Source organism: Apus apus, chromosome 2, assembly GCF_020740795.1.
Source record: "Apus apus isolate bApuApu2 chromosome 2, bApuApu2.pri.cur, whole genome shotgun sequence".
Lineage (NCBI taxonomy): Eukaryota > Metazoa > Chordata > Aves > Apodiformes > Apodidae > Apus > Apus apus.
The window spans coordinates 108,791,043-108,809,722 of NC_067283.1; the positions used below are offsets into that span (position 1 = coordinate 108,791,043).

Genomic DNA, 18,680 nt, shown 5'->3' on the forward strand with positions numbered 1-18,680 from the left:
ACCGCGGGGCGGCGAACCGGATCCCAACCCGGCTAAAAATGGCCTGACAAGCCTCTCTGCCCAGCAGCTCCCGGGCGGAGCGGGGCCGCAGGGTACGAGCGTCCCAGAGCCTGCCGGGGCCGCCCCGCACGGTGCCCCGCCGCAGTGGGTTATTTTCGGAAGCTCCCCCACCCCCTTTCTCCCCTCCGCCGTGCGGAGCTGTGGGGTGACGCCTTCCCCGGCACCGGGAAGCAGGCAGCGCGGGGCAGCGGGACCTCCTCCCTCCTCCTCCTCCTCCTCCTCCTCCTCCTCCCGCGTCCGGGGCCCCGCCGCCCCTCCCGCAGCGAGCGGCCACAGAGCCCGCCCGCCGGGCGAGAAACCCGGCCGCGCCCTCCCGCAGCCCCGCGTCACCCACAAGCGGCACCGGGAGCGGCGGGGGAGACGCGGCGCTGCGGGGAAGGAGAAGCAGATGGAGCGGCTGGAGATGACGCTCCTGCACCATTTCTAACGCAAAAGCTACAGAGCTTCAGCCCTCTCCCGCTTTATTTATTCATTTGAGTGCTGAATTAGCGATTTCATTTGCATATTGCGCAATTACGCTACGATTCACCCGGCACAGAGATGGGCTATACTAAAGAAAAGGTCTTCCGAAAAAGGGTATTTGCTTACTGTGCTTTAGTAAGGTTATCCTTACTGAAGTTAGCAGCCTCTCCTCCTTAGTCAAGCAGTGGCTTCTGGTATGCTGACAATTTCAGTTAGAGAGGAAAAGAATTCTCCTTAAAGAGGCGAGATAAAAAGGTACCGAGAGTGAGAACCAGATTTCATGGGACACACAATACGGTAGAAGGAACTCCTCCCTACTCAGAAGTTCTACCAGGGAGCCCCTGGAAAACGAAAACAGCCTGGAGGCAGAAAAACAGGCAGGAAAGCAGCTTTTAAACAGCTGTTGTAGAATTATCCTTCCTGAAGGTAGTTTGGCAGTTTTAACAGCAGCCAATTACTGGAAGAGCAGAGCATTCACAACAGTTGTTCCCAAACATCTGTAACACCTGAGCCTTATTTTCATTATTGAGATTATAATCAGAAAATGAACAAAAACTTTAAAAAAAAAATGTTCTGAGCATTTCAGACAAGTGTTTTAAGAGTTTAACACTTTAGGGATGTGCTTCACTACTCGATATACTTAGAAGGAATATTCAAGCATTTACCTGGGAGTCCTACCATTTGCTAATGCAGAACTCAGTATGTTGCTTTTGCACTGCCAAGCAAACTACAGACTAGAAATCAACACTGAGTGGTAAAGAATAGGGTCCTGTATTACAAACAATAACAAAACCACATGTTGTGGGTTTAATAACAGTGATGCTCAAGGAACATAACTTTTTGGAAAGGTTCAAGTCCTGCTGCTCCCTTTATGAGCTTATCATGTCTTTAAAAGCCAGCATTATATTCTAGAATTGCAATAGTTTGCAGTTTAAAATACCAAGACACAAAACTCTCCAAGATCACATCTTCTCCCTCTGTCATGACCAACTGATTTCACTAGCTATGATGGAAATTCAAGTTCACACCTCAGCCTATCGCTCTGTGCCCAAATCTATGTACTTCCAGATTAAAATAAGGCCTCTACAACACCTACTGAGACTGTTGGAGTTCAAGTAAGGTGAAATTTAATTTCACCATATGTTTGCCATGCTTCTCTCTGGAAAGCTATTTTAGTCTGGCTTGAAGCAAGATGCCAACACAATTAAGGAATCCTAACTACCACTATACACCCACTGTTGTAACAGTTTCCCCCTCATCTGCAAATGGAACTGGCAACTTTAATATTAGACTTTCTTCAAGAAAAAACTCAATGTAAAAAAGCAATGCTTGTTCCAGTCTGCTAGAGTTTGACTCAAGTAAGTCTAGAAGACTTGTGACTGGAGACAAATAGGCTTGGGAAGCAAGGAAAAAAATTATTTTAAATCAAACCTAGACAATGGGGCCAGTGTTTGCTGCTCACTGTTAAATAACTGGAAGACTAACAGCACCAAACAAACCTCACTTTGAAACACAGCTTTGTGATGAAAACAAGAGCCTAACTGAGGGATTACTGTTACTGCAGAACAGGAAGACGAGTTTATTCCATGGCATTAGGGTATCTTTGAGAGGAGAGAAAAATACCAGAATTCCTAGCCCAGGAATTGGTGATTTTGACACATACTCCCAACTGAAGCTTTTGCATTGTGTTTAACACCATACAAGATACTTGTCACTGGGAAAGTCAGAAGTTCAAGAGATAGCATTCACACGCCCACTAAGCACATGGTGTGAAAAACAAATTCCAAAGCAATACCATTCAACACTTCAGTCAGCAGTGAAAAAAAAAAAATATTAATTTTCTCAATACTTTAACCTTCAAGTCAGCAAAGCAACTGCTTCATTGAATTTAAGCATTCAAGCAAATTTGCTTTCAAGCTTTTTTGCTTTCAAGCAAAATCTGTGTCTCTTCTGAACACTAGAACACTCACTCAGATACCCTTCTGTAGATGAACTTAGCTATACTTTCTTTAGAAGCACGAGTTTTCATCAGAAATTCAGCATGCAAAAGGACAGCTTACCAACAATATGAGGTTCTGTGGATACCTGTAGTTATTTTTTAACAGGTAAGCAGGAAATTAGCAAAACACACTAAACTATTCAGACCCTTTATAGACCCACACAGCACAATACATACCCCTTCTTGCTTTGTGAATAGGTTGAGGCAGGCAGCCAGGGCCTCACATGTTTCCTGCGATATTTCAGAGACCACATCAACTTTTTGCAGGAAAGGAGGAGATATTCCTGAAAGCAAAAGAAGATTAGTAGGGTTAGGGGGAAAATAACCTGCAGGATTCTTTTAAATTTTTTTCCTCTATGTAACACAGACATAACATTCATGCTTCACAGGAAGGCTGGTGAACTGCAAACCTGTGTAAGGGAAGAGCAAGCAAAAGTAGCACTGAGGGAACACGAGTTCTTTCTTCAGCATCCTTTCCCTAATACTGGTGTAAGTGGCAGGATGAATGGATCAAGTTTTTCTTTCAGCATGGTTTAGAAAGCAGAGGTAGTATGCCGAGGCAGCAAGACACTGGAAAAGTGACTAGCAACAAACTCCTTTAAACCACTTCCTAGATTTAAAAGCCTCAGAGTTGCAGGTGACAGAATTCAAATACAAAGGATACTTGGGTTGCCCTGGATTGAAGTGAGAAATGTAACTCTTTTTGCCTTCTGTTGTGGTACTATAAAGAAGAGAAAAAGCTTACCACAGTGTCTCTGGAGATTTAGGTTTGAAAAACAGATGGAGAGTTACAAGGACAATGATCAATAAAAAGGGAAGGAGATCTTATTTTCATGGTCTCATCTACTGGATAAGTAGTACAGCTTGCAGAGCAATGCCCTCATGGCCTGACTTCTATGACCATTTATGGAAGGGGCTACATGTCTAGAACCAGCAGGAAACCATGATAACCCAATTAGCTGGTAGAAATTATGTAACATTTGAGTTTATCTAACATTTGAGTTTTTCTGAGTTTTAACTAACTCAGAAATTTGCATTCTTCAGGAGCCAGAGGACTCTGATAATTTAAAGATAACATCAACCCAATATGAGAACAGGGTGAGCTGCAGAGGCTCTCTGACATCTACAGAGGTTACGCATCAACCTGCAAAGAGTTCACTGACCCATTAAATTACAAACATTCATTGGAAGGAAAATAGGAACTTATTACTGCTCTTGGCCAAGATTAGCAGTTTCTAGGGAAGACAGTGTCTGGTTTGGCTTCGCTATGCATTTGGGCTACTCAAATTGTGTTTTTTCATTTTTATTTTTTAAGAGTGAATGTCCTCACTGATGCTTCAAGTCAGCAATATGGGGTCAGAGAACCACTCCCACAAAGGGAATTTATGTACCTCATACTAATTTTCAAACTGCTTTTTGCAAACAATTCAGTTTTATCATATGATTAATTACAAAGGCTTCCCAAAAAAACACTTGCATGTGTTATGAAACCTTATTTATCTTTACAAAACAAAAATTTGGTAAAAATTCAGTTAGTGCAAGAGAGGTTATCATCACACAGTAACTTACCTCAGCAGCATATGGAGAAAAAGCTCTATTTTAGACCTCTTTTGGGATGGCATGGGGATGGAATAGAAACTTTTTCACTCCCAAATCTGCTGTTTTATTACAGACTACAGGTTTGCACAGATAAACAACTTGCCCTGTAGTTTGAGCTTCATAAATTTTAGTCAAATATGTAACTAGGACTCAGGTTCAAATGAGCAACAGTTAAATATTCTCACAGAACCCCTTTGTGTTTAATACATGAGCAACTTCTGTACATGTTTAAGGCATTAAATGAAACAGGTTCTAACCTCTAACAGCTTGATGTCTGCAATCTTTTTTGGCAGTTATGCTGCAGAAATCCAGGTACATGTTAATTTAAGAGTTATTTTTTAAAATAAAGCCTGAGAAATTCAAATTTGGCATAAAAGTCATAGCAGAAGTCTGTGGAATATATCTCATCACACCGTGTCTCCAGTTCCCTGCCTGGTTTTGTGATTTCACTTCACATCATGTTTATAGTATCTCAGCTTTCATTGTGTTTCTACTCACTAAAGGACAATTTATACCTATCAGGGGACACTTACGTTCTGCAAGAAGCTACCAACTACAGAATTTTTAAAAACTTGAAAGTAAGCCCCTACTTTATATTCCTACGGTACTACTCAGTAAGCACTATATCTAAAGGCAGTTTTAACTACATTCACAGCCACTAATAGCATTTATTTCAATCAACATACTTATTAGTTGTTTCTCCCAGTCTGAAATCTTAATTCTTAGCAATTATGATGTTAGTCTATTTGAATCTTTTTCAGTGAAGGTAAGTCCTAAATTTTAATGCTCCTGAAAATTTAATTTAACTGAAATTAAAGCATGTGCCGCCTGAAAGAAAAAAATTAGTTTCCTGGTAACAAACTGCATTTCAGAATAGTAAGTTTTACCTTTTGTAGCATCCAAACATTTAACCATTGCAAGGAAGTCTGAAATTTCTTTACTGAGTCTTTGTTGGCAGGTCTGTGCTTTCTGGAAGACAGCAAAGATAGCCAGTTCAGAAGTGCCTTGTTCCAAAGAAAGTACATGTTTATTCTCTTAACTGTACTGAAATTTTTAAATGTGAAAAGCATTAAATCTTAGCAAAGATTCCCAGTGACAGAGACCAATATGTTAAAACTGAAAGAAATTACTTGAAGTACCTTCAAAGACACACAAGCAAACAGAAGATGTATACACACTATGTTGGCTTTTGTTTAAATTAGCATAGCAAACCAAACCCCAAAGCTATGTTATATATACCACTTTTGCATTTCCTCCCCATCTTTATTAAAAAAGTTTGAAAAAACAAGAAGAGCCATTACTTATTCTTTGACAAACCTAAGGCCATAACAAGCAAACGCATGGGTTAACTAATGTATGGCAAGTACAGCAACATGCAGGAACCCACCACAAGATCATATTCCAAGCCTGCATTTCAACTTCGAGACAGTTAATCTACTAGATTATACCCTCTTCTTTTGTAGGCTGCTGAGAATGGCCAGCAACAGTTATCCTCCCATCTTTGTTCTGCCATGAGCTACCTTTGAGTTCTTGTACCAAAAGGTATGCTACAAGATACTAGGACTTCAGTCACACAACTATTTTTACAATGAAGTGTCAACTTTCCCTTAAAATAAAAGGTTTTGGAACTAAAAAGCAAGAATCACAGAATGATAGAATGATCAAGGAAGGCTCATTTCCATTGTAGGTCTGAACAATAAAAACATCTAAGGTGACCTGAAGTGCTAAGCCATTTCATTGCCTGTTTTATACAGGTAGAGCTCATTGTTCTCCAATCTTGGTGTCATCAAATACAGCACAGAAGGCTCCCTCTCCTGGCTGAACGTCTCAAGCAACTTCCTACCTTACAGGAATGATGGTAAAACTGAAAATCACAACTCTGTAGCTGTGATAAACGTGCCAGTTTATGAGTACTGCATTTATGCATCCATGCGCAAAAGTATGATTAATTTTTAGCTAAAAGTATACTTAAGTATTTCAACAAAAAACGGTACCAATCTGCAACTGCCTAGATGCATGAGCCAAACAAGTACTCAGTACATACTTTCAGAGTATCCTGTAGGTCTTTAACAGATACTGTTTCATCTTCCTCATCATCACTACTCAACTGTTCCTGTGTGCAGTAGTGAGTGCTATATGCGGAATGGTCTTCTATTGCTTCCAACCAGCTCTGAAGAGAAAAAGACAAGAGTTAATACATATTTCAAAGGTCATCCCCAGAAGGCAACAGTATCCATGCAAAAGAACTAATTAAAATTTTCTATTGATGTGAATAAGATATTCATTAGTAAAATGAGGCACCTTAATAAACAGAAAATAGACTGTTAAAAATAGTAACATGTACTGAAGACAAGATACTCAGTTCACAAAGTGCCACGGACTTAAGTGATCACACTTCAAGCACAAATGTAACCCACCCCTCTGTCTATCCAAGGTCACATTAAAAAGTTGCATTGATTAAGAAAAGACTGTAGGGAATGTAATTTGCATCTTTGGGTTTCTATTCAGACAGCAAGGTTCCTGTGACAAAGCCAGCCTTCTTATGCATGACAAACTGCGTACAAAACCTCAAGCATTCTCATAGTTAAGAGGTAGATTAATTTCCTGTTTATTGAATCACAGCGTGGCCAGTGTTGGAAGTGATCTCTGGAGGTCCTCTGGTCCAACCTCCCTGCTCAAGCAGGGCTACATAGAGCTGGTTGGCCAGCACTATGTCCAGACAGCTATTGGGTACTTCCAAGGACAGACACTCCACAGCCTCTGTGGGCAACCTGCTCCACTGCTCAGTCACTCTCACATTTTTTCTTATGTTCAGAGGGAACCTCCTGTGTTGCAGTGTGTGCTCATAGCCTCTGGCCCTGTCACCAGACACCACTGACAAGAGCCTGGCTTCAACCCCTCTTTGCACCCTCCCTTCAGGTATTTACATACATAGAGAAGATCACATTAAGCCTTCTCTTCTCCACACTGGGCAGTCGCAGGTCCCTGAGCCTTTCCTAGTATTAGAGATACTAAAATTTTATTAGGTCATTTTGGAGTATGCCTAAGAGTAGATGCACTGTTAAACATTCTTTTCTTCAGGATAGTGAACTATGAAAGAAAGTGCAACAAAAGGAAGTTGCAGTAGAAATTGACCACATGGAGAAGTTAAGAAAAAGAGGAATTTGAACTACAGGGTATAAAACAGGCATGGAGCTGTAAAACAAGGTGGTACTAATTTTAAAGAAGAGAATGACAACCTGTTTGTTTTTGCTATTTATTCTATAGTCATGCTAAAAGATTCAATATATGCACTTACATTATCAAATCCTGATGGTCAAGATACTGAACTCACTACTAATGCCACCATAGTTAGTGGAATGCAAATTATTCATTACAGAAGTTATTACCCAAGGCTGTAAAATATAAAGAGTTATTATTACCTCTCTACTTTGAGAAGGAAGGCTATTTTTAGGAATCTTGAAACGATGAACAGTGTCATCAAAACATCTGACAGAAAAGAAGCAACTGTCTGTGGATTTTACCTAAAACAACGTGGAGAAAAGACAAAATTAGTATAATGCATCAGTAAGAAGAGACAAACCTGTTGAGAGTAAGCAAGGCAGAGAGTAAGCAAGGCAGAGAATTACTCTTAACTCAGAAGTTCTTGCCTCAGTTTTGATGGAAAAGAACTACAGTTTAAAAAAAGCTTGGTCAGATTAGTTTTGCAAAGTGTGCTGTCTTGCACTTTTCATCATGAATAATAAAATGGAGGTTCTTTATGTCAAAATGTTATATTTGCACCACTTGATTCAGACAAAGTCTCAGCAATGGTGCAAGACCACCAAAACTAATTGGAAGATACAGAAGAACAAAACTCACTTTTCATATAGTATTGTAGTTTAACAGAACTTATGGTTCTAGTCTATAGAACTAGGACAGGCTAGTTACAGAAGTACTGAAATTATTCTTAATGCATTCTCCTTAAACAATCTTCCTGTGTATTTTCCACAACACCTGGCTTGTCTTTACTCTTTTCATCCCTTCCAATTAAGGAAGTTTTCCAAAAGTCACCTTCAAAATTGAGAAGTTGATCTCAGTTGGAGAACTGAAGTTACACAATCAGTCCCAAGTAGACAGTGACAGCTACAGAAGGAACTAGAGCTTTCATGTTCTGTATCACATGCTCCAAACAGTTGTTTTGCACAACCAAAGAGGTATGTTTTTAGGAAGCCTTAGGTTTGTTTACATCTTCATACCTTTGGAACGAACCTTATGGCCGCTTTAGCAACAGAAATACTTTGCAGGAAACACTGGTTCTTCTCAAGCAAAAGTGCAAGGTTTTCCCTTTTTTTAATAACAAAGGCATGCTTACCAACCTAGCTGAAGTTTTCACTGTTTAGGTATGAACACCATCACATTAAAAAACCCCAGTAGTTACAAGTCATTTCACTTCCTACCGTGCAGACAGCTTGTGTTAGATGCTTGCATCCCTGACGATGATCATGATTTACTGCATCAGCTCTTTGAAAGAAAGAGAGATTTAATAAATCAAAGCTTAGAATTATTTAAATCACTTATCAGAAATTTAAACACAGAACTTACTGTCTGCGATACCAGGAAAGGACTCCATGTTCTAGAACTATCCAGTAGAGTTTCCAACCAAAAAATCGTGAGTTCTGAAAAAAACAAAAATAAAAGCAAACCAAAAAAGGCCAAGTAAGGTTAACAGCTGAGGAGTTACTATTGACAGTAAGTTTGACAGCTTGAAGGCTATAACATAAAAGTGGCAGTCATTATGAAAGCATTTTAGGTTTTACATATCTTGGTGATCAGAGCAACCTAAGATTACTTTACAATTCTCTATTGCTATTCTCTATTTTGGAAATACCAAAAGACAAAGCCAAAAAAACACCGAAAGACAAAAGTTTTGTTGAGTTTGCTATTCAGTAAGAACTGAAATATTAAACTGCTGCATTTATTAACATCACAGAGGTTGTTGATTACCACTTAATTCTACTTTATAAAAACCAGATGAGAAACGAAACACACTGAGATTTCTAAGTACAACTTTTACCTTTCACAAGCTTTTTTACAATTCTGGTCTAAAACCAGTTCCTTATATTACAATCGTGAGTGAATACATATGAAAATTTACACTGAAGAAAACTTCAGGGAGTTTTCAAAGACTTCATAAAGAACACAAAAATTAAGCATTCACGTAGAAGACTAAGTTTTTTTTAACAAGGGAAAAAGCAACTCTTGATACTTGAGTATCAGAGCAAAACAAACTTCAAACAAGCATTTGACTGACATCTTCCCAATTTCCAGAAGGTGCACTTGTGGCAAAATATTACTTACAGATTGTTAGAGAATAAGACATCTATTCAGAAAAGAAAAAACACAGTATTTTGCTCACCACACAGACAAGGCACAAAGCTTTATGACAGTGAAGTTTTGCTACAAAAATTACCAAGGAAATTATGAGAGATTTTAGGGACTGAGGTTATGATCAGAGTGTAATTAATCTAGTAAAACTGCTCTACTCAGCGAGTCCATCTATAATTTATCCAATATACTAGATTAAAGTAAAATAATTTAACAAATATATTATTGAAAATCTCCCTCATTTATCAGCTCTCACTTAAGTACAGAAAATGACATCCTTGGAGATCTTACAAGCTGTTTTAGAACAGGAAATAAGAAATACCTTCCAAAGAAGACCTTCGTATCGTTTCAGGGGTTTGTTGATAACCTGCATAGAAATTAAAGCTTATGAAGGAATAGCTTCAACTAGACAGCCTTTGCAAGCAGCATTTTAAATGGGTACAAAAGTTCCTACCTTTCGAGTTTTACCTCCCAGTATCAGTTTCATTTCTGCACCTTGGGCTAGATCAAGGGGCGTCTGATCTGTTTAGCAACCAAGACAAGGCATGAGAATTTGATGTACATAAAGCTAGACATACTTAAAAATAATCACTCTGACACTGTGTTTATCTATTAAAGTTTGGTCTCACAAGCATCCAAGTCTAGTTGGAACCGGAGAACATAAGCTCCTCAGGGGCAGAAGACTAATAAGGCTCTGAACTTCAGTGTACTGAACTGTCCTTCAGAGTTCTACTGGCCACATAAGAGGCCTTTGCTCTTACTTCAATTTGATTTTGCACTCCAGCTATATAAAACAGTTCAGAACCTTGACAAATACCAAGATAGAGGCATCTTTAATTAGATGACAAACACACAGTCTGTGTAACGTCTGCATAAAATTTTCCTGGATTTGCTTCCATTAGCATCCTTCTTCTGAGAAGTCACCTTGTCTGGGCCACACCTTCACTCTTTTCACTTTTGTTACCTGTGTCCAGTGTTAAGGATCATGAATACAAAAGCCAGGCATACTTCATGGTTAAGACAGACAGCTGGTAAATTTTCCAGAAATGGGCAAGTTTGAAAAATAAAAGCATATATGTTTAAGTGTTTTGCTACAATTCTTAAGTTTCTTTCAGTTTAGTCAGTGTTGGGCTTCCTTTATTAGTGGTACAATGCTTGTAAAGCATTAAGATTTCACCCAAACATTCAATGGCAAGTAACATAGCTTATAGAAACTGTTAACCTTCTGTCTCCTTTTAACATTATGTGCTTGCATTTGGTACTCACCATTTTTGTTTCTTATTTTAGGATCTGCTCCACTTTTCAGAAGTTTCAGTGCACAGTGCTTATGGGCACGGTACGCTGCACAATGCAATGGTGTATTCCCCATCTGATCTGTACAGTTGATATTAGGTGGTTTGGGTTTGTTCAACTGGAAAAAAACAAAGCTTTGCTTACTTTTCCAGTTTTTCCTCACTCTCCAAATGCCACACATTCTTTTGAAAGTTAGCTGTTCCTAACTAGGATGCTTCAGTGTAGATTTAGCAACAAAGAAGCTATGTATCAAGTGTTTTAATAAGGGTAAGGACTACAACAATTAAGCAAGATGTTCAGCTAGAGTAAGGAGTGTCTCAGTTTTTTCTTCCTTTACCCTTTCCACCTCTCCTGCACAACTTTGATAGATTTATCCTGCTCAGTTACACAAATGACAAGAGTTTCCAACATTGCAATCCAGTAATTTATATTCCTAGAATGGTGTTGTTTGCTTCTACTGCCAAAATCTGTTCTCTGTAGAAAACTAATGCACATCCTGAAAGTTAGCACAGACCAGTACTAAATCCAGAAAACTGAAATGAAAATGTTTACATGAAAAGTTGCATGTGCTTGTAGAGTTACATGCCACGCAAGAAAGCAGTTTTTTAATGATAGATTTCTATGAGGAGTTACCTTTTTCTAATTTTTTCCACATCAGTTTAAGGTTCAGTCAGCAGGCATACAACATCAAATGCAACAAGTATTACTAATTACTAGACTCAAGAACAGACCACCTATGCCATTGTATCAATTACAATTAATACAATCATGCCAGTTTACTAATACACTATTCTTCCATATTTTAAGTGCTTTGTACAGAGATTTAAAACAGTTTCTATGCTAGAAGGAGTTAGAAAGAAAAGAGTTCTTCAGACTAGAAGAGAAATATAAAGAATAAAACTAACAAATTTTGATTGGCTGTTCACTCTGGCTTCTAGGCAGAAAATATCAAATTTATCAATATACAAATCTCACTTCAAATGGAAAATTCATAAATGTAAGTGGAAGTATTCAGACTGCTTTGACACATTAAAATGTATTACTAAAGGTGATAACTAGGTATAAAGTGTTCCATACTGCATGTCTTGCTTCCAAGGAGCCTCTTCAGGACTCTCATAAGCTCGAGTTCAAGCACTGAGACCCTGCTTCAAAACCCAAAGGGTATCCACAAAAAACAGCAGGATTATGCTAGTAGATCTAGAACCATTATACTGCTATTTATCACTAACTGCAGAGTATTTAGAAAATTAGAACATGAAAGAAACTGAAAAATACTGTTTTGCAGCCTTCAACCAGGAGGCTGGAAAACCCTGGAAGGTTCATCACCTCAACATAACACCATGTGCAGCACTAATATTCTGAAGTCACAGCACTTTGAAATGCAAAGCTTGATGTCACATGTTGCTACACTAGCACTACAGTTTGAACCTCCTGACACAAAATTATTACAAACACTTGAATTTTTACCAAGGCAGTCAGCTTCCCTGTTGCCCCCTCTCTTGCTGCTCCTAAGAGTTCCTCTTCCCATTTCCTCTCTTGTGTCCTTTCCACTGCTATTTAAAAAAAAAAACAAAACAACAAAGAAATTTAAGGTCAGTCTCAATAAAGTAACGAGTATATATAAAGTACAGCATTCAAGAAACTAGATCGAGAAAGGCCTAAAAACCCAAGAGTTTCCAGTAGTATTTACTTGGGACAGGTAAAAACAGAACTCATTCAGAAAAGTCTGTCAGAGTGAAAATATGTTCAAAATCATGTAATATTTGACAGGATATGAGAAAGTGTGTACGTGTATATGTTATTTTTTTAAACACAACCCAACCCCACTCCCTAGTAAAAAGGAAAACAGAACTATGTAATATCCTCATCAGATCTTCCCTGTGCTCTTTTCAGTTTCTCCTCTACTCTTATTATTATCCTACAGAAATTTTTATTCTTCTCTAACAACACAGCAGATGAGCAGCAGAAAGGACTGTTATCTGTGCACTTGCATGGGGAATCAGGAGAGAGCTCACTTTTCCCATTTACAGTCTGTGGTGCTGGACACAGAGCTTCAGCAGTATTTAAGGGTATCACATAATAATGCCAGGACGCAACACAGTTCTTGAGCTCCCCAAAACTATCAGCAGTGAACCTATGTAAGTATTTGGACATCATCTCACTCCCTTTCAGCACCTCCGAGGCAATGGAGGAAATGAGGAAAAGGGTTTTTACTTTTTTTCTCCCCTTTTGACATAACCCCTAAGAATGCAATAGCAAGTCCTCAACTTGATCCAAAACTAGGTTACCTTTGTAAACTGTTCAGAATTTTGCTCTTTAATGATTTTGCTGATGCAAAATAATTCAGTATTCTTGACTTGAGTTTTTCCTCTTCCAGTGAGCTAAGGTTTTGACTGCCATGTACCATTTAGAGCTGTAGCAAGGATTACCCCAACAGGACTGAAATAGTTTCTTGAATAATGCTATTAGCATTCCTGATACTTCACTCTCCAAATCATGTGCAGACATGCTGTGAAAAAAACCCAACTGTCAGCACTGCAGGCAAGAACCAAAAGTTCATTTTCGTTCATACATTTTCGTTCTAATGGCCAAATTGAAAGAGAAAATTCAATTGAGTTTCTGTAACTTGCAAGAGAAAAATCAGCTTTTAGAATGTACAAGTGTTGAAAAAAAGGCTATGACCTAATAAAGTTACCTTCCAACATATTCCTTATGTCTTTATCATGAGTAACTTCTCTTGCAGTTTCTCCAGTCCCATTAACAATAGAAGTATCAGCATTATGTTGCAAGAGTAACATCACCACCTCCTGGAAAACAATTAAAAAAACCCACTGCTTATCTCTTATGGCAGGGCCACAACCAGGCTTTCCAGCTACTGATAACCTGTACAATGAGCTGTATAATGACTTTTCAGAACTGATGACATACAAAACCAGGAAGGGATGTTTTAGGGAAACTGAAGAGTGGGACTAAGTGCAACCTTCTCTCTCATATCAGTCAGGCTGAAGGAACTAACAGGATCTAAGTACAGCTAAACAGACCAGCTCTGATATAAAAAGTTAGTGTACCTGGTGTGAATGGTGGAATTTGACAGACAAAAATAGTATGATGGGCTCTTTTGATAAAAGACTAGGCAGTCACTCCTTCAGAAGGGTCAAGAGGTTATTCACAGAGGCAGTACTAGTTTGAGAACAATGGTGACATTTGGGGAACTATCAAACTAGTCTGACATTCTAGGCCCTATAAAAAGGTCTTTAGTTCCAGTTTTCTATGAAGAAACAGCACTTCCAGACACCAAACAGACAAGTGTGTCCTAATTTATAGTTTCTGCCCTCCAGAGGCCACTAAGATTAAAACAATACAGTTCCTCTCTATGTAAATATGCAGTTAGTTAGGAGGAACAATCCCTACTTCTTTTACTGTCAAATGCACTAGGCTCAAACACAAATTAACCTGCTGTACTTTAGCAGTAGATGGGAGATCTTTACACTGGTTTCCACATGATAACTGACATCTGCAGCTAGAGATAGTGCTATGCTTCAGCATTTTCTCAGGCACACAGCAGAAGGAGAATAGAAGCAGCATCAGTTTGCTACACATTTGAAGCACTGTGCTGCAGTGGAAGACAATAGTACTTCTCTGTTGGCGAGCAACATCTTAACCAATAAAAAGCTAAAAAAGATATGACAAAATATACTAAGGAAAACTGTGGACCAGTTTTCTCCTGTCTTCAAGAGAAGACACTTGCACCATGTTTTTGTTTTGGACAGTTATACCAGCTAGGCAAGATGTCTAATTCTTTTGAAGGCACAGCATCAAGACATCTTTTTGAAGTGATCTTACTGATAGTACTTCTTTAATAATTCTATTATTGAGGCTTTAAAAAACCGAACATACTTTACCTTACGTCCTGTGAAAGCTGCACGATGGAGCGGAGTATCCCCCATGTCATTCAGCACATTCACATCCACACCAGCCTAAATAGCAAGACAAAAAGACATCTGAATGCCTTTCCAACAAGAACTACATAGCTATTCCCTTTGACTGGGGGAAGCAGTAGGACAGGACACTAATGTAGGCCTTGTGGCAAATCAGATCAGAACTGTAACACATCCATCCTGGAAGTGAAGATAAAGTACATATGTAAGATTAATAACCAGTACTCTATAAACCACTTCAAAAAGAAAAAGCCTCCTTCATTTTCTCCAGGTATCTCTCTCACTTTTGAGAACCAGGTAGATATAAAAAAAAGTTTAACACAGGGGAAGGAGGTATTGTTTGGTTGTTTTTTTTGAGGTGTAGGTTTTGGGAAAAAGTACAAACTTAAAGAACTGTAATGGTACTGGGTAACATGCATACACAGTATCTCTATGTTATATGCAGATAACCTGTAGGAGTGGCTCTGCCTCTCTACAAAGCTGCCTTTCTTCTATCACAAAAAACCTGAATAAATACTAACTGCTTCCAGCGTTACAAAGAATTCCCTATCTTATACAAAGGCAAATAAAATCATACCTTCAGCAAATCCTCTACAACAACAGCATGCCCAAAGTAGCATGCGAGGTGAAGAGGTGTCCAACCCATATTAGATTTACTTCTGCCTAAAAGACAAAAGAGGTAAATTAAGTTTTAGTCACACAGTACAAGAGACCTTTGTCACATGCTTGGAGGTTGGCATGGATAATCATTCTTTACAGTAACAGAAGAGCAAGGAGGCCAGAAGCATCATCACTCTTCATGTCATTTGAATTACTAAATCGTGATGCAGTCTGAGAATGCTAGATTCAAACCTACAAAGTCCTTCTGAAAGGAGAAAGTCACGTTGTATGACAAAGAGCAAAATTCTTGTTTTCATGCAATACATTGTTCTTCAACAGTAGGAAGAAGTTTACTTTCATTCACTATGAAAATAGCACATGCAACTACATACTCGTCTTGTTTATCAGAAACCAGTTTGGTTTAGCCGATTTTATATCCTGCACTCAAGTGAGAGGTAGGACAACCCATCTTTCCAAACATATGATTAAAACCAAAAGAGGCAGGCTAGTCTCAAGCTAGGGTTTTCTTATTGTTGTTTTGTGCTTGTACTCAATTTTAATAAAGCTAGACTTACTAAGTATCATGATTTGAAATTTCTGTACTACAGCTGAAAGCCTCTGCATGAATAAGCATAAGTAGGATGCAGGCACAGAAGCGACCATGCAAATTTATGTTTTAAAAAGCACTTAAAGCATGTCCCGGAGGATTGGCAGTATGAATGAAATTCAAAAACTGTCCAACAATCACTTCTTTAAAAGCAAGATTTCAAAAGTATTAGAGATTACTAGTTTAGCAACTCATGCTAATTTCCAGTTGCAACACTCAACTGTACTAAGCAAAGCTAATTTGTGCATTGTTTTTACTAAGCAACAGACCCACACCATTCCAAGAGCCACCTAAAAGCTATAATTTTGTATTTGGAAGCAAAATGAAAATGAGGCATTTGAAATGGTTTTTAAGTTTACTGCCACCATTACGTTTTCCCTTTTCACGTACTCTCAAGCTTTGGAGTCTGGAATATGCATAACATAAGTTTGCCCTAATGGGACAAGTCACTAGCACAACAAAAAGGAGAACGCCTGGTCTTGCAAGTTCATAATTCTTTGTTCTCATATTTACAAGTTAACATTAGAATGTGGTTTACAACTGAAATACTTTCTCATTTCTTACAATTGTTTTCAGCTAATATTTCTGCCCTCTGTTGGCCATTTCTTTTGTTATTTGGTTCTCTTCTGAACCCCTGCTGTTGTTCCAACCCCGATTCTTTCCCCTCATCCCAGTCTGGCCTACAACAGAGCTCCTGTCCTACATGGCTGATAGGCACAGAAGATAAATACTGTGTGGATCCCCAATTCTGGGGCTATGTATGCTGGATAACATACTAAATGGACATCATTCACCCCTAAGTCTAGTAGGGAGGACGATTCCTTGAAAGAACATAAAAGAGGTCCGAGTTACATTGAATTAATACAGTTAGCCCAAGACAGTCACTAGTTACAGCACTGACAAAACAGTACTGCTGCCAAGGAATTCAGTGATGGAAAAAAAATAATAAAAAACTCAGGAACTTGGCCAGATTATTAGTTCTTAATGACTTAAGTGCCAAAGGCCTTTGTTCAGAATCCACTCTGAATGTTTGCATTTCTGATGTTAGCTGACCAGTTACTTCTCAAGCTCTTGAGGTGCTTGACACTTTTCTTTTAGTGACCACAAGTGATTGCACTTTTAAAATTATTATTTTAAACCAGGACATCATTACACTGGTCAGAATGGAAGGACAGGAAAGTAGAATAAACACACAAAAAAATTCCTCTATCCCTCTTACACAGTTCTTCACTTTGATGACAATTAGCTAAAGTCTCAAGCATTATAATTTGTTTAGAGAATGGAGATAAACTGGGCAGTCACCTCCTGGTTGGGATCTGCCAGGCTACTCTGCAGTCATTCAAATGTATATGTTGGCATAATACACTGTTGACCGTTGAGCTTTTTCACTGTTTTCTTACTTTGCAAAGTCCTAGTTATTCTGTTTTTTTTGTACTTAAGGAGAATACGCCAAAATAGGCTTAGAAAATACGACTGTTTTGGATGAAACCCAGGTTTAGTGCTGTTTTAAAGTGGATAACTTATTTTGAAACCAGTGAACTGACAAAACTAGAAATGGAAGTTCACACGATTTGCTGGATTCTCAACAAGCAAGTCTTGCTTATCTGGAAGTGTTGACTGGCTAGAATCCAGCCATGACAGAAGAAGTAGGAGGAACCTGGATATATTTTCTTTTCCTTCACTTTGTCTGAAATTGGGATGTCTTGGATCACTCTTGTCAGACTTCACACTCGTGAATCTAGAGCACAGCATCAGTTACAAGCTCACCCTTGGAAAGACAATACAGGTTTTACAAGATGTTGAAGGTAGGCTTTGACACCCAGGCACATTAATGTGTTGGACTTATGCCTCCCAAGGAGTGCTTTGGGTGAAGTTTACAGTACCTCCAGTACAACCTCCCACCTGCTCCAGAAGTACTTTATTCCAAGCCAAGTGTCATTACCACATCAGATGCAAGTCTTGAAGGAACTGCTGTAGCACTGAAGACATTCCCCATACCCTGACTGCTATCTGATTATCCAGAAGGTAATGACAGAAGGACAAGCAGCTGTAGGGAAGAGAAGTATGATGGAGGGTTGCAAAAAGCTGGTTACAGGCTACAGCCTGTATTGTAGTTAATCATCCTGTGGTTGCACAATTACTTTCTGGTAGTACCTAACAGATCAGGATTTAATAAGACATAGTGGTTTTGGTAGTAAGGAGGCAGAATGGCAGGGGTAGTTATACTGCAGAGGCTGGCTGGCCTGATTTTTTCTTAGACTATTTTCAGTGTGGTATTCTACAGGTTCAAAGTTATTGAAACAGTCTCGGAAGAGTACCTGTGGAAGAGATTCGAAGTTTCAGATAACCAGAACAGTTTCCCCTAGAGAACAATGCAGTTACACTTCTGTCTTCTCTAACACTTAGAGGAATCAGAACTTAGAGAGCATAGATTTCTCTGTGTTCCATATTCAGAACTGTTTTTTTTTCTACCTAAACTATTACCAGCATCTTCCCTCTAGTTTTCTAGACATCCCATTAGCAAGCATGTATTAGCTGGCTGGCCATGCTGTATTGCTAAACTGGAAGAATAACAGCTAAGCACAATCTTTCCATTCATTGCTGAGTGACTTCTACCTAGCTGTAGACTGTCACAACACTTGACTTGGAACAGAAAGGCTGACCAGAGACCAGTTTGCTTGATACAATACAGGACTGCAGATCATGACATTTCATTATGCTTTCTTCACTTCAGATAATGTTTAAGAACACATCT

General features: G+C 38.8%; 1 protein-coding gene across 3 annotated transcripts in view; it reads right to left on the reverse strand.

The window, feature by feature from the left end:
• OSBPL1A (oxysterol binding protein like 1A) overlaps positions 1–18,680 on the reverse strand; it is a 73,114-nt gene that overhangs the window by 48,381 nt on the left and 6,053 nt on the right. For all 3 annotated transcript variants that reach the window (XM_051609550.1, XM_051609549.1, XM_051609551.1), the window contains exons 3-15: positions 15,296–15,381; positions 14,683–14,757; positions 13,476–13,587; positions 12,248–12,333; positions 10,754–10,898; positions 9,942–10,009; positions 9,810–9,854; positions 8,705–8,778; positions 8,560–8,623; positions 7,543–7,644; positions 6,165–6,290; positions 5,008–5,089; positions 2,699–2,805 (exon numbers count right to left, since the gene is read on the reverse strand). In XM_051609550.1, the coding sequence (XP_051465510.1) occupies positions 2,699–2,805; positions 5,008–5,089; positions 6,165–6,290; positions 7,543–7,644; positions 8,560–8,623; positions 8,705–8,778; positions 9,810–9,854; positions 9,942–10,009; positions 10,754–10,898; positions 12,248–12,333; positions 13,476–13,587; positions 14,683–14,757; positions 15,296–15,381 (1,172 nt within the window). The remainder of the gene's footprint in view (positions 1–2,698; positions 2,806–5,007; positions 5,090–6,164; positions 6,291–7,542; positions 7,645–8,559; positions 8,624–8,704; positions 8,779–9,809; positions 9,855–9,941; positions 10,010–10,753; positions 10,899–12,247; positions 12,334–13,475; positions 13,588–14,682; positions 14,758–15,295; positions 15,382–18,680) is intronic.